General features: G+C 41.9%; 1 protein-coding gene across 1 annotated transcript in view; it reads right to left on the bottom strand.

Annotated features, from left to right (window-relative positions):
- The window catches only part of F13A1 (coagulation factor XIII A chain), a 212418-nt gene that overhangs the window by 124497 nt on the left and 66050 nt on the right, over positions 1 to 21871 (bottom strand). The window contains exons 6-7 of the mRNA XM_089682198.1: positions 16969 to 17076; positions 3450 to 3624 (exon numbers count right to left, since the gene is read on the bottom strand). Coding sequence (XP_089538324.1) covers positions 3450 to 3624; positions 16969 to 17076 — 283 coding nt within the window. The remainder of the gene's footprint in view (positions 1 to 3449; positions 3625 to 16968; positions 17077 to 21871) is intronic.

Here is a 21871-nt window from a genome sequence, read left to right as displayed (position 1 = left end):
CAGTTATTTCCCCCCACAGCACCCATCACCCTCACTTTGCACTATACATTTCCCCCTGCTGCCCAGGCCCCCATGTGTTCCCACCCTCTCAGTGCTGCCAGCTTCCTTCCTCTGTAGCTGTAAGCACACAATAGGATCCTTTCCGGAAGGAGAGTGGGACATATGTAACATTTACCAGCCCCTTCCTTTCCTAAATTATCACAAGTGATTGGTACCAATCACTCACTGTATTCATTCATAACTGAAGCATAATGAACTGTTTTTTTTTGGGGTGGGAGGGGGACCTGTCAGGTTGGCTGTATAGGGGTATAGGGCCCCGTGGTTTCAAACAGCAGTCCTGCCCCCCCCCCCCATGTTACTATAGTAGGTTGTATACAGTACATCATACAGATCAACTTAAGGGCATCCCCCAGACATTTTATTTATTGGAATCTTGCATTTTTATTGATTCACGTTAAGCATAAGTAAAACACTACTAAATCCCACACAGGATTTAAAAAAAAAAGTTGCTTTAGTATATGTCCCTCAGGGCAGCGCCCAACCCCTCCATGTCATTTGTTTTACAATCACTTTCCTATTAGCCTAGATAATAGCCATTACCGTTTTTTAGCATTCAGCTCCCCTTGACTTCACTGGGGTTCACATTTGGCACCCAAATTTTAGTAACACTCGTCAAACCTTCCTCAATCTGAACCTTTAAATAAATGGAACGTCTTGGGTTTGAGCTTTAGCCCATACTGGTGCTGCTGGGTCAATATAGCATCTAAGTGTGCAAGATAGTTCTTTAATGTGGCAGAGAACACTGCAACATTTGTTTAGATAGACAGCAATTTTTTGCCGAAAGGGAATCCTTTTGAACTGGTACAACCCCCTAGGAGTAATGACAGCAATCTTCAACCAGTCTCCTTGTTGACAGGAATCTGACAATACTCACCTGTGAGGCTGAGTGTGGAGACACATTTGGCATGTTCTAAGGCAGCAAGGGATTCCTCAGTCTGTCAAAGATAATAGGTTTTTCTCATGGTAACAGCATTCAGGTTCAGATGCCTATAGTGCACACAAAAGCTGAGTGCGATGTCCTTCTTCTTCACCAAGATGATTGTACCACCAGTGAGCTTTTACTCTCTTCAATCACCCATGGTTGCAGCATCTATTCTAACATCTGCTCAAATTATTAGAGATGTACAGAGGCACGCTCTGATATCTCTTCTGGATTAGAGGGCTCTCTTCTGTGGGTATCTCATGCACAATTCCATTGCTACAGCCCAGATCATGGTCCCCCTATAAGAACACCTTTGACCAATTATCCAATTAACCTTTCTGCTTCTAACTGAGTGGGTGTCAGTTCCTCAGTGGCCAATTTAAGGAGTGTTAGTATTTGCTTTCCTACCCATTTCATTCCTGACAACTATTGAGTCATTATTATCTTGCCATGCATCGGCGACTATGAAACTCTCGTTGCTCTATGTGCCTCACTAGAGGAATAGGCATTATTGATTAGGGCAGACAGAGCGGGAGAAAGAGAGTCACGGTGTTACAGATTATAACAAGTACCTTACCTTGCTGAACCATTGTGAGAGTCCTGACGACAAATGTAGTCAATTCTGAGAGCAAGGATTTTACAAAGACCCCTGCACGTCATGGTGCAGAATTTAATGGGAAGTATGAATTATTGAGGTATCACAACCTCTGTCCCAAAGGGAACCCTTACGTTGCCAGCTTCTCTACAGATCTCTGTAGAGCATTGGCAAGGGCTTTCAAGTGTTTTCAGAACATGCAGCAACTGAAGGATTTCCTCAGGTGGTCCTAAGAGTACAGCATCTTAACCCTCATTCCCTGTCTTGCCCTGTATCAACTGCAGCCTCCCCATCTTAAAGACGCATGGGATCACTATACCCCTCTAGCCGAGGTCCTACCCTCACAGCTCCAGATTCGTTCAGGTAATCTCAACTACAACAATTTTAAAGCAAATTAATTATCCATGTCTACATTCACAATTAAAATACAGTATGTAATTAAATCACCATTTGGGGAATGCAGGAATTTAATAAACAGCAGTTTCCACTTGTTTAAAAATGAGCAAAAGTATATTATTTAACTTTAAAATAAATTTACAGACAGAGCAATCTCATTCATAAGACAAATAGGGTTCTTGGCCTACTATTCTAGGTGAACTCACCACCGGTGTTGGTAAAGTAACACACTGTAACATTTTTCTGATACAAATTATTGGACATGTTCACTGTTATTAATCCCCCCACCCTCCTGAGTGCAGAGCACTGCTTTAAATACTTACCTGTCACCCCCAATCCCCCACCCCCTCATTCCAGTAAACCTCACTGCCCTGCTCGGTGTTGCACAAGCTTTCTTCAGAAAATGTCCCAACCATCCCTACTTTCTAGTATAAACACTTGATACAACCAATGTAAAGCAAATTATACAAAATAGCTAGAAAACAGTTTACCCATAGGAATAAATAGAGGTATGGTGAGTGTGTGCACTTTAAAGGAGGAACGTTATAGGCTGTAAGCATCATGCCGTGAATATTTTTTGAACAGGAATGCGGGTAGGAGTTTAACAGGCACTCTGCACTTGGGGGGTGGGGAGATTTATTAAAGGACAAGTTCACCAAAAGTGAAATTGTCCTTTGAGTAACCAAAATGATCAAAAAAAATCTTAACTGCCAGTTTTACTAATGAGAAAGCACTTCCAGATGTTTGCAAGTCAGTTTTTCTGTGCTTCAGAGTGTGCTTTGGTTTACATGCAACTTATTTACTTCCTGTGAGTAACAAGTAGCATCCTACTTACACCCAAGGGATCTGATAAAAAGGTCTGTTGGATCTCTTAGCTTTTTCACCATGGAGCAGAAGTTAAGCACATAGGGGTTGAAAAATTTACAGATGCAAACAAACCTACACACCTTTATCAAAAGTTAAAGGTAAGCAAGTAATTCTAAATGGTTAAGTAAGTCAAAGGGTTTGCCATCTTTATGTTATCCTTTGGTTTTTACCCATCAATAGTTTAATTTCTTTACTGTGGAGCCTTCAGCCCACAAAAAGTGATTAAAATGGAAAAACTAACCATCCTTTGAGATGCCTACAACACAGTTCCTATACGGTCATAGATCTACCGGATCATTGATATGATGTGAACTACTGTGACTGCAAATAACATTTAGAAATAAATGGATCCTGCATTGAAATCCACAACAAACCAAGAACTTTCAAACCAATGATGTAGTAAAAATACCATTAACTACATTTTACATTGGTAAGAAGTGTGAAAAGTATTGCAGTGTGATGTTGACTGGCACCTTTGGTTCTCTTTGCATCATTTACAATTTAGTCAAACATTTATTACTGTTTTCACATAATATACAAGTGAGAGAGATGCATAGCATTTTAGTAAAAAACCTGTAGAGAAGATTGTGTGTATTATTCAGTGCTTACATGTAGTAAATACTCCAGCGAAGACCCAACACTGTCCATATTTAACTGGTAAGCTAGAACTTAAGAATTCTAGTAGGATGTCTACACTTCCAGTCCAAGCAGATGGAGCAACACCGTAAGTGTAATCATTATTCCAATTTCCCGCAACCACACCACTGTCATCTCTGGCATTTATCTAAAAAAAAAAGAAAGCATTTCCGTAAAAAAAAAAAAAATGGACATACATACAATTCTCTATTTATTAAAATAAGTACCTGTAATGCTTTTTATATAACAACTATAATAGCTATCTTGTTTAACATCCCTTTTGTATTCCACAATTTATTGTTTGTATATTCCAGTTCCCCAAACAAAGCTTGTGATCTACCTAACCCTAAGAAATAATAGCGTTGGGTCTGGCCTGTGTCACAATTAACAAATGATACAGGACCAGACAATACAAGTTTTCTAGATCTGTATTTGCTAACAAAACAATGCTGCTAAATATATTCTTAAGATCTTTTATTTACTTTACACTGGTAAAGAAACGACATGGGTAGCTAAACACTACCATGTACCAATGCAAAGAAAATGTTTTCAATATAGTTCAATGAAAATAAGGCATTAAGGCAACATTAAAATACAAAATTCCATTAAATAACATGCTAGGATGATGCCTTAAGCCTACATGTGAAGTGCCACACTTGTACTTGTACTTTTACTCCAATAAAAGTGATATTAAAAAAAAAACAATTACAGCTAAATGACCGTTCAGATTCCCGACCCATGTTGGTTTATAGGCAAAGCAGCTAAGTGATCCTGGGTGATGTCATTGTTGAGACTTACAGTGGATTGACATGGCTAGGCAATGCGAATGATTTCATATTTACATTGGATTCATGTTTTGTCACTGTTTTCAACAGTGTGTGTTTTTGTGTACATCTTTTTGTGAGTCAGTAACAAGGGTTACTATGTACCCCATACTCATTCATGTGTGAGGGAGAGTTCCAGATATCTGGGACCTCTTCGATTTAAAGTGACATTCCAGATTCCAGTAAGTCCCCCCACTGGGACAGGGATGTTGGAATGAGGCCCTTTTCACCACCAACAGAGGGACAAGGTGTCTTGCCAAGGGAGCACCCTTACAAGGCACCCTATGTTAAGACCTTGCGGCCAGGTATGGTTCAGCATATACTTGCTGCCCTTCCATTTCCTGGCCAGCCAGGATGCATGCCTAGATAAGGGTCTGGAATGGATTTTTGGAGAACCCTACACAATTTTTTTTTTGCATGGGCCCCCCACTTAAAAGTTAATACCAAACACTTAACCAGGTATGCAGCTGGGTAAGCAGCAAAGCAGAGGACATCAAGCATGTATCCCCTTCTCCTGAAAAATACCAGACCACACGCCCTGCAGAAGAAAAGCAAAAATAATAACAGAAAAAGGTATTGAGTCTAATTTAACATCAATGCTAAACCTTTATTCTGAGAAGGGTTTAGTATGAAATATTATCGTGGACCCATTAAAAAGAAATAAATTGGTGTGCCACCCAAAACTATACAAGACTATACAAGAAAGTAATGGTTTGAATTTCTGCAATAAAATGAATAAAATGTCACAAAAAATTACTGCAACGCTTACATTAAGCCGGTACACACTATGAGAAAATCAGGTGAATGATCATCGAGTTTTCTCTAAAGTTTTACAGCAAGTCGAACCCGAGGATAGTACTAATTGTGTAAAAATTCTCGAACTACAAAGGTTTTTTTTTTGTTTAACCACTTGCCCTCCAAAGGATTTACCCCCTTCATGACCAGGCCATTTTTTGTGATATGGTGTTGCATTTTTTTTTAACAAAAAGAGCTTTCTTCCAGTGGTATTTGATCACCTCTGTTTATTTTATTTTTTGCGCTATAAACAAAAAAAGACCAACAATTTTGAAAAATATATATATTTTACTTTTTGCTATTAAACACGTCCAGTAAAAAAATTTTAAAAATCAAATCTCGTCATAAATTTAAGCTAAAAATTTATTCTGCTACGTCTTTGCTAAAAAACAATCCCAATACATGTAAATTAATTGGTTTACTTGAAAGTTATAGCGTTTACAAATGGTGGTATATATACTGGAATTTTCTTTTTTTTACTAGTAATGGCGGCGATCAGTGACATATAGCAAGACTGCAGCAGACATTCTGACACTGGGGGGGAACTGACTTGGTGTCACTGACATCCCCAGTGACACCAATACAGTGATCAGTGCTAATAAAAAGCACTGACACTGTACTAATGGCACTGGGCAGGAAGGGGTTAACATCTGGGGTGATCAAAGAGTTAATATATAAATTGTGCCGCGCTCCTGTGTATAAATAATTACAACATTCACTATTTCAAATGACAATTATTATTTATTCAATATATTGTTTTTATCACTATCATTATTTATTATAGTCACCAGCACAGTATGCGGTATTTATTTATGATGTTATAAGCAGAAGATAATTTTATTTTACACACTAGATATAAGTATATATATCATTCTTTACTTTGGATTGTCATTTGAAATAGTGAATATTGTAATTATTTATACACAGGAGCGCGGCACAATTTATATATTTAATTTTCTCACAGAACACTGTCTAATGAGTAGGTGTGAGTGCCAGCGAACCACAGGTGTATCATATATTGTGTTTTGTTTGTCAATTTAATTAATAGTAATAGTTTAGACAAACACCATAGTAGCTCACAAGTACACTCATTTATTTTTTGATCAAAGAGTTAACTGTGCGCTGTTTTACTGTGTGCTGTGTGTGCTTTACACTGTAAACACTGTGCTATGCAGAGCCATACAAAGAAGTGTGCAGGAGCTGACAGGGGAGAGATCTGTGTTGTTTTTACACAGATCTCTCCCCCATCTGTGATACTCGGCGGTTGCTGGGTGCCAAAGGGGAATCATGGGCCGGGACACGATGACTGACAGCCAAGGCCACAAATGGTGTCGCGCACCCCCTACCTAGAACTGCACAACCACATATTTATATTTGATTTTGCGCAGCCGTGCCGCTCTGTAGCAGTATTTCTTCTATAGGGCGGCATGAAATTGGTTAGCATAGATTATTGTTATCTAATGTTTCTGATCATGTTCAGTCTTTAATTTCCGATTTTTCTCATACGAAAAACAGTACACATTAAAAAAAATTGTTAGTTCTGTTCACGTACGAAAAACATTTTGGAGTTTCTCCCTTTGGTTACACTTACTCCTGGATCTGGACCACTTATTTGCCTTGTTTGACCCCTTGAACTTAATTCATAACTGAATATAGGATGGTGAATACTGCTTTTGTAATATTTAAGAGAATTCAAAGATAAATCATTTGGCAGGTATTTCTGCCTCTCAATGAGATTCGTTATTCCCACCAGTTGTTCTAAACTTTTTACACTATCTGCCTCCATTACTATCTACCACGTTACATGCTTTTGAAACAATGTTAAAATGTTCCCGTCAATTAAATCTTAAGTCAACTTCTTTGACTTCCCTAGAGCTTCTCTGCGTCTTTGATGTCACAAACCATTATACTTTGTCATTGTTCAGTCAATTACTGTAAATGACTTATTGCTGAACATTAGATATTGGGCTGCCACTTTCTATCATGCACGACTAAAAGCATAATAACATGTTTCTTCTTATAAGTAAAGAAGCCTTTCATGACTTTCTATATCCTATGCAGCTTCATCATTTACAGTTCAAAAGGGAAACTAAGAGACAATTCACAATGTCACTATGTTATATAGGATATTGCAGTAAAGTAGGATATCATCACATGCAATAAGGGACAATGACTTGAGCAGGCACAGTCATAAAAATACAAAAGGTGGGACCATGGGCGGACTGACAACTCATGGGGCCCCTGGGCAATAGGGGATCATGGGGCCCCTGTGTCCTTGCCCAAACTCAAAAAAGCCTATGAAAAAGGTACCAGGGGCATCTCATAGGGCCCCCTACTGACCCCGGACCCTCAGGCAGTGCCAGAGTTTCCAAATGATCAGTCCGCCCCTGGGTGGGACTGCATGTGCAATCAGTCAGCTCATAACTAGGAAGGGTAAAAAATAAAGTAAAAATCTCACCAGCTTAAATTGGTATGCAAATAAGGATATGACTTACCTTTGAACTGTAGCTTATTAAAAGTACCCTGAATGACATGACACTGATGAGAAGTAATCACTGCGTATCCAGACAACTATTCACGTTTACTTGTCTTCCATTGCTTTTTAAGCAGGATTCGTTTTTTAAAACCTCGCCCTTTTTTGACAAGTGGCAAGGAATTTAAAAGCATTTACTGTTAGATCGTGAATGTAAAGCCTTGTACACACAATGAAAATATCAGACGAATGATCATCCATTTTATTAGTCTCCATATTGAAAGTGGAGAAACTCAACTTATGAAAATTCTTGTACGACAAAACAGAATTTCGGAAGTGATGTAATGTATTGTATTGTATTGCATTTTCAGATGAAAACTGTACCGATTAAATGAAAATCGTATGATTTGGTATCATACAAGAAACGTTTTTGATAACGCCCTGGAGGAGGGGCGAAATGAGTCAATGTAACTTCCGTGTTCCTACACTACGCCGTGATATCATATCCGGTGAGTGGAGCGCACGCTGGATGCTGCATTCCAGAGCCATCTTTGCTGTGTCTGACCACAACTGCCAGTGTATAGGCTATAGGAATCTTCACTGGAAAATATTGATTTCTCTGTCATGGAAAATGATCAAAAGGCGTTTTTTTTCATGTTAAACATGTGAGTGCATATGATGCATTTGATTTTTAATAATTAAAATGTTTGTCAGTATTACACTATCAGTCTTTTCTTTTTTACACCTATCGATTTGTGTGGGAGATCCCTTTGTTGGAGTTTCTTCTGAGCAGTGAAAATCCCTATTGTGGATATCTAATATCCACAAGGCATATTTGACTCTTAATTCTAGAGAGTCCAATATATCTGGTGAGTGCAGTATATGTTGCATATCACGGATGGTGTGAATACACTGACATTTCTGTATACAGCACGGTTTTGTTGAGTTTGGAGCACGTTGGATTTGAATATTTTTTATCTCTAGGATTGAGACTTTATTTTGGCACATATACATATTTGGCCATTTTTTATAATTTTTATTATTAATATTTTAATATAATATTTCTTCATATTATTTTCATTAATTTCATGCGCTGTGTTTTTCATTTCACAATTATTGTTTGATATTTTGTCAACAAAGAGCAGCAGTATTGGTTAAGGGTTTAATTATTTAAAAAACATTTTTGGCGCAGGTGTTTTATTTATTTAAGAAAAGCTTTTTTGTTTGTCAGATAATTTCAGATGAACTGTCATGATCGGTTGTCAAAAGCTGTGTACTAATGATCAGATTATCATATGATCTCTTCGAAAGTGGTATTTTTCGTATGATTCTCTGGTTGTACATACGAGGCTTATGACCAAGGCTGCAGTTACGGCCAATTTGACAGGGCCCCTTCGCCAAAAAACCCAGGTTACGTAGTTTTCAGTTATGAATGAACACAGTGAGTGACAGTTACCGATCACTCATTGTGTTCGTTCAGGAAAGGAAGGGGCTGGTAAATGTGACATATTTACTGGACTCTTCCTTCACTCTCCATCCTGAAAGATCCTATTGTGCTTGAAGCTGCTGGTCGGAAGAAGAGGAAGGAAGCCTGAAGCACTGCGAGGTAGGGGCACACAGGGGGGCCTGGAAAGAAGAGGGAAATGTATCATGCACGGGGAGGATGATAGATGTGGTGGGGAGGGGGGTGTGATTACTAGAACCAATCCCCTGTATGGCTCTTTCTGTAGCAGCTGAAAGAGGGAATAAGGAGAAGACGCCAGCTTTTAGCTGCTGCAGAGGGAGAGCCATACAGGGGATTGGTTCCAGTAATTTCACCCCTGCTGTGCAGATCACCCTCCCTGCCCACATCTGATTCACTCAGCTGCCTGGGCTTCCCTGCTGGCCTGGGCCCCATAAAGGAGGACTGGTGGTGCCCCCTTATCCAAGGCCCTGCTTATGATAGGTGTAGAAGCTGGCGTTCCTATCAGCCACAAGTTGGAAACACTATTTCACACAATTGCCCTATGGTTAGGGAAAACAGTTTTTCTTTGAGATAGTGTAATCTGCATTTGGTTGTTTAGGACCAAAAATGCACCAAAGCACAAGAAAATGTGTAATAGAAACATGCATAACTACATCCAAGAGCTTTAAATTATGGGTGAAATCATATGTAAAAGCTGGATGACAGACAATAACATATGCCAATTAATCCATTGAAATATCATAAAATGTGGTTTAAATTCAGGTGGTGTAAATATCTAAATTTGACATGGTATGAGTCTCTAAAACTCTGTACAACAGCACCCAGACTGGGAGACAGAGGGGTATATCTAGAAGCCAGTCACGTGTGCTGTATACCCATGTACTGATAGAAGAGAGCAGAAGAATCACTCACCAATATTCTGCTGCTCCTTTACTGTCCAGTCACAGGGTGGGAGAAAGCTGTATTATTGTAATGGCAGCAGAGTCAGGTCACCAAGATAAATCTGTCAGACACTGTATGTCAGTTCCAATATAGGCATCTTAACCACTTTCCCACCACCCCATAGCAGATGTACTGCTACAGGGCAGCTGTGCTGTGCAAAATCACGTACATTTATGTGATTTTGCATTTCCAGGTAGGGTGCACCGCAAGCACGCCTCCCTACCCGCACTGCTTTTGGCTACTGAGGATGTTAATCACCGGGTCCTGGCCAGCAATTCTAATCTGGGACTTGGTGATCATCCGTGAAGCTGAGAGGGGAGAGATCTGTGTGTAAATAACACAGGACTCTCTCCTGTCAGCATGGATGTGCTGTTTTCCATCTCTCTACACAGCAGAGAGATAGTAAGCAGAAGGTCTCCTTAGTAAAATACAACACAGTACACAATCTAATCACTCCCTAACACAAAGTTAACCCTTTGATCACCACATATGTTAACCCTTTCTTGCCCAGTGTCATTATTACAGTGTCAGTGCTTTTTATTAGCACTGATCACTGTATTAGTGTCACTGGAGACATCATTGGCAGTTATTCAGTTCCCATCCAGTGTCAGAATGCATGCCGCAGTCCTACTATAAGTCGCTGATCACCGCCATTACTAGTAGAAAAAATAAATAAATACAAATTCCAGTATATATACCGCCATTTGAAGCCACTATAACGTTCACATGAACCAATTAATACACACTTATTGGGACTTTTTTTCTTAGCAAAGACATACATTTTGGCCTAAATTCATGAAGAAATTTTATTTTTAAAATTTTTTTATTGGATTCGTTTTATAGTGAAAAGTCAAAAATATTGTTTGTTTTTTTTCAAAATTGTCAGTCTTTTTTTATAATATAGTGCAAATAATTAAAAATGCAGAGGTGATCAAATACCACCGAAAGAAAGCTCTATTTGTGGGAAAAAAATTACATACATTTCATTTATGTACAGTGTTGCATGACTGCGCAATAGTCAGTTAACCTCCCTAGCGGTCTGATTATGTCAGTATTTCTGTGCTCAAAGCGGTACATTTTTTTGCATGGAAATATGTTGTTTTTTCATTGTAGGACTGTAATTCTTAGGAATAACTCACTGAAATCTGTCCGAACAAGAGTCTAGTAAACATCCCGGGTATGATAAAATTTGAAACACAAAATCATAAATTATAAAATAATAAATAATCCTAAAATATAATAATAAAAAAATAATTAAACCAATAACACTGACATTTGAAATATAGCGCCAAGTTCGCACATCGCTGAGCTTAGTCGCAGAATCGTTTTCAGTGTCTGATGATGAATTTCCCCACGAATCATTATCACTCAATTCTGCAAGTAGTTCTAATTTACTATCGCTGTTCTCTAGCTGGTCTAAAACCACTTTTGACCTAAAGGGACGCTTTTTGGACACCATGGACTTTTCTCAGTTTCAAGGCAGAAAGAACAGTAAAAATGCAGGCAGGGCACAGGACAAAGCACTCGGGACAAAATGTATGTGAAATGCTTTGATACAGTAATGGAATACTATCAGATTTTAGTGTATTGAGTGAATGTCACATTTTTCCATTTTTGAATTTCCTGCCGGTTCCGTCCCCGTACGTCCCGTACAACCAGATGCTCGCAGGGAATGGAACCTGGAAGATGGATGCCGGTATCAGCCGGAGGAGATCGCCGGGGACGTTGCAGGGGGTACATCGCGGGAGAACAGGACAAGGCAAGTGCTGAAGGGATCCCTGAGCAACGCTGCAGTGTAATCCTGAGTGTAGCTCGGGGTTACCGCTTCTGCTACTGAAAGTTAACCCCAAGCTACACTCGGGAATACCGCCAGGGGGTTAAAGTAACGCAGTGCCGTATTGCAAAAAATGGCCTGGTCTGGAAGGGGGGTAAATATTCCAGAGGGAAAGTGGTTAATTGTGTATTTATATGTTGTGTATTTAGCTGTTTTTCCTGGGTTCACCTTTAAAGTGCAAGCTTTAACAATGTGGCCTAAATAGCATACATTTCACAATTTATTTTTGTGAAGGAAGTACATTAGCAAGTAACCTAGTAATTACATATGGCTAAGGTTGAAGAGTAACCAGGGACAAAGCTTGTACTTTTTTTTCGCCTGTTTTCCAAGGCTAGACTGTTGCAGCATGCAGACAATAGCCAGCAATAAACAGAGCTGCATTTCAGTGTAGCCTCAGGTGAAACTAATTAAGGGATCGCTTCTGGCAAGGAGAGAGCTAGAGGTAAAATAAAATCCTGGAGCTTATTTGTGCCATTTCCAGCATGTTGTAAGACGCTCAGCTCATGTAATAAACAAGACAAGAAGGAAAGTGTAGGAACCAACAGCAACCAATCATAATTCACTTTACAACAGTCAGTGTAGTACATGATTGATTGTGACTGTTAGCACCACAATTCATATGTTGTGCATTACTTCATGAATGAAATTCCATTTCATTGAGTAAACCCATTGCTCTGTAATATATGGATAATAGGGAGTGACATGATGTGGTTCAGTACATTTAGTAACCTATATCTGCATATCAATAAAGGGGGCAGGTCTGTGACAGGCTGTTCAGAAAGAAGTCACGACTTCCTGACTACTGAGGACTGCTATCTGTCAGTGTCCTTTGTATGACGGAAGCAGTAGAATGATGGTTGAGTTGTCAATCCCTCAAATAGCTCTCTAGATACATCTTGGAACTGGGCACAAACACAAATTATTATTACAGGTACTTGTATAGCACCATTAATTTACATATATATATATATATATATATTTATTTATTTATTTATTGTACATTCACATCAGTCCCTAACCCTCAAGGAGCTTACAATCTAAGGTCCCTCACTAGGATCATCCCTTTGAACCCGAACACACATTAATTACACAGGTTCTGAGGCTGATTAAGTTGGTAATTAAACTCACTTAATGCCTTATCTGCATTAAATTAGCTTCAGAACCTGTGTAATTAATATGTGTTTTGGTTTAAAGGGATGAGGTGGCAACCCTATCCCTCACTCACATTCATACATCCACATACTAAGGCCAGTTTAGACAGGAACCAATTACCTAGCAGCATGTCTTTGGAATGTGGGAGGAAACCCACACAGGCACAGGGAGAACATGCGAACTCCAGGCAGGTGATCAGGGTAGCTGATAATGGGGTACCTCCTGTAGGGGACCCGGGCCCTTTTCTGTGACATCCAGCAACTTCAAGTTTCATCTTAATGCAGCAGCTACAGCCAGAACTTGACCTCCAGCATTGGCCACTTGCATTGCCGCTCACTACTGTCAGCTGTCACCTATAAAACACAGAAGCCCGGCTTGTGTGTTTTATAAGTGACGCCGATCTTCTCCCAGCGGCACACTAAACACTTTCTGCTCTCCCTGCACATACAACTGAGAGGGGGTGGGGGCCGCGGAGGAGGAGGGGGCAGGGTAAAGGAGGGGACAGAGGTGTGCACAAAGCTCCAGCCTCGCACCCGCAGCATCTACAGAAACCCATGTTGACAGCCTGACTTCCTACTGTAAGTTACCGTACAGAGGCGGACTGACAACTCATGGGACCCCCAGGCAATAGGGGATCATGGGGCCCGTGTCCTTGCCCAAACTCAAAAAAGCCTATGAAAAAGGTACCAGGGGCATCTCATGGGGCCCCCTACTGACCCCGGGCCCTCGGGCGGTGCCCGAGTTTCCAAATGGTCAGTCGGCCCCTGTTACCGTACATTCACTTCTGTGGGGTAGAGGAGCGCTGTGTATTGGACAGGAGAAGAAACATCAAGAAGAGGAAGAGAAGGGCACCCTGCACTAGGCAGTGAGGAGAGAAGAGCTCTGTACTGGGGAGGTGGAAGCAGAAATTTGGGAGCAGAGCTCTCTATTGGGGAAGGGGGGATATGTAAACTGGCCTGTGAGATATGCAGACCTGCACTCTGTACATAACACAATCTTTAACTCTGTGATCTGAATGTAACACACTTCTGAGCACTGCACTCTGTACATAGCCCAATCCTGAGCCCCGCACTTTGCACGTAGTGCATTCCCGAGCCCCGCACTCTGTACCTAGTGCATTCCCGAGCCCCGCACTCTGTACGTAGTGCATTCCCGAGCCCCGCACTCTGTACGTAGTGCATTCCCGAGCCCCGCACTCTGTACCTAGTGCATTCCCGAGCCCCGCACTCTGTACCTAGTGCATTCCCGAGCCCCGCACTCTGTACCTAGTGCATTCCCGAGCCCCGCACTCTGTACGTAGTGCATTCCCGAGCCCCGCACTCTGTACCTAGTGCACTCCGGAGCCCCGCACTCTGTACCTAGTGCACTCCCGAGCCCCGCACTCTGTACCTAGTGCACTCCCGAGCCCCGCACTCTGTACGTAGTGCACTCCCGAGCCCCACACTCTGTACGTAGTGCACTCCCGAGCCCTGCACTCTGTACCTAGTGCACTCCCGAGCCCCGCACTCTGTACCTAGTGCACTCCCGAGCCCCGCACTCTGTACCTAGTGCACTCCCGAGCCCCGCACTCTGTACCTAGTGCACTCCCGAGCCCCGCACTCTGTACCTAGTGCACTCCCGAGCCCCGCACTCTGTACCTAGTGCACTCCCGAGCCCCGCACTCTGTACCTAGTGCACTCCCGAGCCCCGCACTCTGTACCTAGTGCACTCCCGAGCCCCGCACTCTGTACCTAGTGCACTCCCGAGCCCCTCACTCTGTACCTAGTGCACTCCCGAGCCCCGCACTCTGTACCTAGTGCACTCCCGAGCCCCGCACTCTGTACCTAGTGCACTCCCGAGCCCCACACTCTGTACATAGTGCACTCCCGAGCCCCGCACTCTGTACGTAGTGCACTCCCGCGCCCCGCACTCTGTACCTAGTGCACTCCCGAGCCCCGCACTCTGTAAGTAGTGCACTCCCGAGCCCCGCACCCTGTACCTAGTGCACACCCGAGCCCCGCACTCTGTACCTAGTGCACTCCCGAGCCCCGCACCCTGTACCTAGTGCACTCCCGAGCCCCGCACTCTGTACCTAGTGCACTCCCGAGCCCCGCACTCTGTACCTAGTGCACTCCCGAGCCCCGCACTCTGTACCTAGTGCACTCCCGAGCCCCGCACTCTGTACGTAGTGCACTCCCGAGCCCCGCACTCTGTACCTAGTGCACTCCCGAGCCCCTCACTCTGTACCTAGTGCACTCCCGAGCCCTGCACTCTGTACCTAGTGCACTACCGAGCCCCGCACTCTGTATGTAGTGCACTCCCGCGTTGCACTTATTTTCATTGAGCTTAGTAAATGTGGTAAAGCTCTGCTGATTTTCACCATCCAGTCATGTGTAAGCAAAGCTGCAGTTTTTTTAATTCTCCCTGCCCCTGACTGGATACCCTTTAAAAAGTGAAGTTTTACTACGTTTACTAAGCTCTGCTGAAAATTAGAGCAACTGCACTCGCAAAGTTCGCTGTCTTTTTGCCTTTAGTAAGTCCACCCCATTCAGGGCCGGTGCTAGACTATTATGCACCCTAGGCAAGACCAGCTACTTGCTCCCCACCCAAAAAAAATAAATAAATACAATTTAAAAAAAACAGTAGAAAATATTAAATCAAGAAAACATGAAACTGCTAAATTTCTTTTAATTTGCAAAAATAAGAGCCTTAAGATGACACCAGCACCAATATTAAAGACAAAATCAGTGTCACGGACAGACTGTATCTGTGGCTGGCAGTGGCAGGGTGACAGTTTCAGTGAGTGGAATGATGGATCCACACTCTGACAGATCCCAGACTGGAATTCCCCAGGCAATGGGGGGAGACAAAATGCTGTGACAGCGGGTAGCCCAGCTCACACACAAACACACAGATCAGCAGGCACTAGAAGAGCAGGCTTTGGGATTGTGATGATGTCATCACTCACTGACACATTGCACATGTGATGGGTGGCCACCCGGGTCACACTCACACAGACATGAGACATCAGAATCAGACATTACCTTCCTCCGCAGGCTCAGCTCCGCCTCCACTGATGAATGGGAAAAGAAGAGCTGAAACACGACAGTGATCAGCAGCCACCAGCCAGCTTGCAGTACGGGACTGAGTCTGAGAGGAACACTGGAAGCAGTGGCAGCTCAGCTGCTACACTGGCCCCAGACACCAAGAATCTTCCTCTGTCCTTTCTTCCTCCCCTCTGCTGCTGCTCCCCTTAACTGGAGGTTCATTCATGATGTGACAGCATCCCACACAGAGAGAGTGCCGGCCTGTGCTGTGCCCAGGTGTACCTAGGTGGCAGTGCACCCTAGGTGGCCGCCTAGTTTTCCTAGTGGAAGCACCCCACTCGAATGTATTTTTAATTGTAAAATAAATCTCACCCATCCATCCATGTCTCTGTGTTTTATTTTGCTGAGAAATCACTTTGAAAAACATCCCCTAGGATTTCTAGACTTTCTCCATTTTGAGTAAAGGCAGATAATTCATTTAGCATTTACTTCCAGGAATCCATCTGCCCTTAGGGCAGGCATGCAAACAGAAGGGCATGCATAGCTGAAAATAACTCCTCCTCCCCTCCTCTAGATGAAAGGAAAAAAAATACCCTTGAAGACTCCTGGGATTACATCATTTTGGCCTAGGCCAGAAACCAGGAAGAAACTGAAGAAAAAAAAAATAAAAAAATATAAAATACATTCCTACTCATTTACTAAGCATAGGAATTAAAAATAAGTATTGTTGATTGAGAGTTAAGTTGTGATTTAGGAATAAATGGTACCACAGCACAACAACAATGGTTTTTGTACACAATTTTGCACATATTACCCCAACAAATAGATGTAAACTTAGCCTAAGAACTACATTTATCACACAAACGACAAAAATACGTGTGCCCGATTTCAAAGACAAATTCAATTGAGGGTTTGCATAATTATATGGCAATGCTGGACAAAAATGCAACTGAATATAAAAAAAACAACTGAAGTACATACAATTGCTGATCCAACACGACTGATCTTGATAGAGTTTCCTCTTCCTGAGAGATCTAATTCAGCTTTGTCCATTAAATACAGGCAAGCATCAAGTATCTGCTCTTCAAACTGAAATGACATTAGACAGGATTTTTCTTAAATTGTCAGACAGAGTGACCCATGAGTAAAACCATGCCGATTCCCTATTCAGATGTAAGCTGCAGTATATTCATGTTAACGTTGTTTTCTTATTGCTTCAATATTAACAGTTTACATTCTATGGTTTTTAAATGGAATGTAGAATGCTTATATACAGTATACTGATCAGGACAAAATGTGAAAAGTTTTTTTCTTGAGAAGTGATGTGAATATTACATGTTCTGTGCTTAACAGGTTACATGTAAATATTTTATATTTACTCTTTCCTTTTTTCACATTACCAGAATAATGCTACATGCTTTGCTTTAACAAAAAAAACTACACTGCTCAAAAAAATTAACGGAATACTTTGAAAACACATCAGATCTCAATGGGGAAAAATATCATGCTGGATATCTATACTGACATGGACTGGGTAATGTGTTAGGAACGTAAGGGTGCCCCATCATTTGATGGAAATGTAAATTATCAACCTACAGAGGACTGAATTCAAAGAAACCTCGAAAATCAAAGTGAAAAAATTATACAGCAGGCTAGTCCATTTTGCTGAAATTTCATTGCAGCAACTCAAAATGGTACTCAGTAGTTTGTATGGCCCCCACATGCTTGTATGCAAGCCAGATAATGCCAAGGCATGCTCCTAATGAGATGACGGATAGTGTCCTGGGGTATTTCCTCACAGATCTGGACCTGGGCATCACCGAGCTCCTGGACAGTCTGAGGTGCAACCTAGTGGGGTTGGATTGACCGAAACATGATATCCCAGAGGTGTTCTATTGGATTCAGTCAGGCGAGTGAGGGGGCCATTCGATGGTATCAATTTCTTCATCCTCCAGGAACTGCCTGCATACTCTAGCCAGATGAGCCAGGCATTTTCAGGCACCAGGAGGAACCTAGGACACACTACACCAGTGTAGGGTCTGACAATGGGTCCAAGGATTTCATCCTGATACCTAATGGCAGTCAGGGTGCCTTTATCTAGCCCAGGGGTCTCCAAACTTTCTAAACAAAGTGCGAGTTCACTGTCCATCAGACTTTAGGGGGGGCCGGACTGTAGCCATTGGGAGTAGAGCATTTTCCAGCATCAGTTGGAGTAAACAATGCCCCATCGTTGGTGTCATTGGTAGGAATTGTGTCCCAACATTGGTGTCATTGGGCACCATTGTTGGTGTCATTGGGAGGAATTGTGCCCTATCACTGAAGTCAATGTGAGGAATTGTGCCCCATCACTGGTGTCATTTGAAAGAATTGTGCCCCGTCACTGGTGTTATTGGGCCCCAATGTTTGTGTCATTGGGAGGAATTGTGTCCTATCATTGGTGTCATTGGGAGGAATTGTGCCCCTTTGTTTCTGTCAGTGAATAAAGTAGTGCTTCAAGGGCCAGATAAAAGAAGGCAAAGGGCTGCATTCAGCCTCCGGGCCGCAGTTTGGAGACCACTGGTCTAGCCTGTAGAAGGCTGTGCGTCCCTCCATAGATGTGCCTTCCCAGACGATCACTGACCCACCACCAAAATGGTCATGCTGCATGATGTTACAGGCAGCATAACATTCTCCGTGGCTTCTCCAGACCTTTCATGTCTGTCACATGTGCTCAGGGTAAACCTGCTCTCATCTGTGAAAAGCACAGGGCTCCAGTGGCGGACCTTACAATTCTGGTGTTCAGCGGCAAATGCCAATCGAGCTCTATGGTGCTGGGCAGTAAGCACAGGGCCCACTAGAGGATGTTGGGATGTCAGGCCACCCTCGTGAAGTCTGTTTCTAATTGTTTGGTCAGAGACATTCACACCAGTGGCCTGCTGGAGGTCATTTTGTAGGGCTCTGACAGTGCTCATCCTGTTTTTCCTTGCACAAAGGAGTAGATACCGGTCCTGCTGATGGGTTAATGACCTTCTACGGCCTTGTCCAGCTCTCCTAGAGTAACTGCCTGTCTCCTGGAATCTCTGCCATGCTCTTGAGATTGTGCTGGGAGACACAGAAAACCTTCTGGTAATGGTACATATTGATGTGCCATCCCGGAGGAGTTGGACTGCCTGTGCAACCTCTCTAGGGTCCAGATATCGCCTCATGCTTCCAGTAGTGACACTGACCCTAGCCAAATGCAAACCTAGTGAAAAACAGTCAGAAAAGACAAGTAGGGAAATAAATGTCAGTGGCCTCCACCTGTAAAACCATTCCTGTTTTGGGAGTTGTCTCATTGTTGCCCATCTTGTGCACCGGTTGTTAATTTCATTAACACCAAAGCAGCTGAAATTGATTAACAACCCCCTCTGCTACTTAACTGACCAGATCAATATCTCAGGAGTTTCATTGACTTGATGCTATACTCTGATTAAAAAGTTTTCCTTTAATTTTAGTAAATAAAGTCTTCAGAAATCACGCTGAAATTACACACAAATTACACGAGTTTAAATTGCAGTGGTGTGACTTGTGACTAAAACTAAAACTACACCTACAGATGAATTGGCAAATGGGGTGACACTTTCCACTCCACATCTTTTTTTTGTTTGTTTGTTTGGGGTTACACACAGACGTTCAATTAGAGTGAAGTGCAATGCAACATCTTCCATTATAGGTATTCAGTGTTGCTAAAGATAATTTTATTGATAAAGCTAATTTGCTTCTATGATGCTGCTCGCAAAACAAAAAAAAAAGAGCTGGTGTTGAGCAAATTTGGGGCAGCACAGTGGCTGAGTGGTTAGCACTTCCACCTAACAGCACTAGGGTGGTCGGTTTGAATCCCAACCACAACACTACCTGCCTAGAGTTTGCATGTTCTCCCTGTGTCTATGTGGATTTCCTCCTGGTACTCTGGTTTCCTTCCACACTTCAAAGACATGCTGCTGGGTTAATTGGCTCCTGTCTAAATTGGTCTCAATAATATGTGTATGTATGAATGTGAGTTAGGGACTTTAGATTGTAAGCTCCTTGAGGGCAAGAAATGATGTGAATGTATAATACTTAGGTAAAGCACTGAGTAAATTGCTGGCTCTACATAAGTACCTTAAATAAATACATACATTATACAGGAAGTAAGAAAGTGCTACACCAATTTAGAGACAAAAAAGATGTTTTATTACACAATGAATAAAAAAATCCAACACAATTTGGAGGTTCAGATGTTCTCTCTTCATCAGGACTTATGTATTATATGATCTCAAATGTTCCTGGACTCCATTGAAATGCCTCAATAGCTATATAATTTATGACATGAATTTCTGCCACTGGCAGCGTGTGAAGCATGGTGCTCGGTTAGAGCAGTCAGAGCTTTAAATTAGTGCAAGGCAGCCTGAAAACAAACTGTTTCTATCGTGCTTTGTATTTAGAAAACCCATGATCATAGGTAACAGAGTATATTACATGGAATTTGTGAAAATATAGATTTGATACAAAATATTGGAAAAAATATCAAAAACATTAGTTTAAAAACTTAGAATAACTAAATAGCACTGACCCAAAAATCATTATTGATCGATTTTCAAAAGGAGTAATATGATTTTATGCTTTTGGCATGGGATAGCAGAAGAAAAGTTTTACAACACTGCATGTGTTATAGTTTGTTAAAAAATACATGCATACGTCTGATGCAAATATCAAGATGTCTTAACCTCCTTGGCGGTATGATTCTTTCCGATTTTTTGTGCTGAAAGCGGTACCATTTTTTGCATGGAAATATGTAGTTTTTTATTGTAGGCTGTAATTTTTAGGAATAACTCACTGAAATCTGCACGAACAAGAGTCTATTAAACATTCCGGATATGATAAAATTTGAAACACGAAATCATAAATTATAATTTAATAAATAATCATAAAAAATAATAATATAATAATAATAAATTTAATTCACTAATATAATCAAACCAAAAACACTGAAATTTGAAATACAGAGGCAAATTCGCACATCGCTGAGCAAAATCGCAAAATCGTTTTCAGTGTCTGATGACGAATTTCCCCACGAATCATTATCACTCAATTCTGCAAGTGGTTCTGATTTACTATCGCTGTTCTCTAGATGGTCTAAAACTGTTTTTGACGTAAAGGGACGCTTTTTGGACACCATGGACTTTTCTCAGTTTCCAGGCAGAAAGAACATTCAAAATGCAGGCAGGGCACAGGACAAAGCAGTAGGGACAAAATATATGTGAAATGCATTGAAACAGCAATGACAGCAAAAATGAAATTTTTTAAAAATTTCAAATTTCCTGCTGGTTCCGGCGCCCGTACGTCCCGATGTCACAGGGACCGGAACACAGAAGCCGGATGCCGGCATCGGCCGGAGGAGATGGCCGGGGACGCTGCAGGGGACACATCGCGGGAGCGAAGGACAAGGTAAGTGCTGCAGGGACCCCCAGAGCAGCGCCGCATGGTAAGCCCGAGTGTAGCTCGGGGTTACCGCTCTTGGTATAGAAATTTTACCCCGAGCTACACTCGGGATTACCACTAAGGAGGTTAATGGGCAGCTGTCAGTTTGAAGGAGTGGTTGCTCCTAGGCAAACTTTATTTGTATGCAGACTGCCCTAGCCAATGCCACATTGGATGCTGAGCCTCACTTATTTAAAGAACTGAAATCCAGTGAATGATAGGTGCAGGCCAAGGACAGTAAGTCTAGGGGGGAAAGGACTAGATGATGCTAAAGGTCCTCCAGCCAGGAAAAGAGGTTGTATGTGATTTGTTGCAGGTTCTAATTCAAACTTTGAGAAGCTCACAGTGAGTAGTGAAATCAAAGTAAGAAATTTCAGTACAGTAGAGGAGCCTGTGCAGCTGTGCA

The sequence above is a fragment of the Staurois parvus genome, unplaced genomic scaffold (genome assembly GCF_062004578.1).
Source record: "Staurois parvus isolate SC_StPar_1 unplaced genomic scaffold, SC_StPar_1.0 ptg000287l, whole genome shotgun sequence".
Taxonomy (NCBI): domain Eukaryota; kingdom Metazoa; phylum Chordata; class Amphibia; order Anura; family Ranidae; genus Staurois; species Staurois parvus.
The sequence above is the reverse complement of the archived record's forward strand: the minus strand, read 5'-3'. Positions and strand labels throughout refer to the sequence as shown.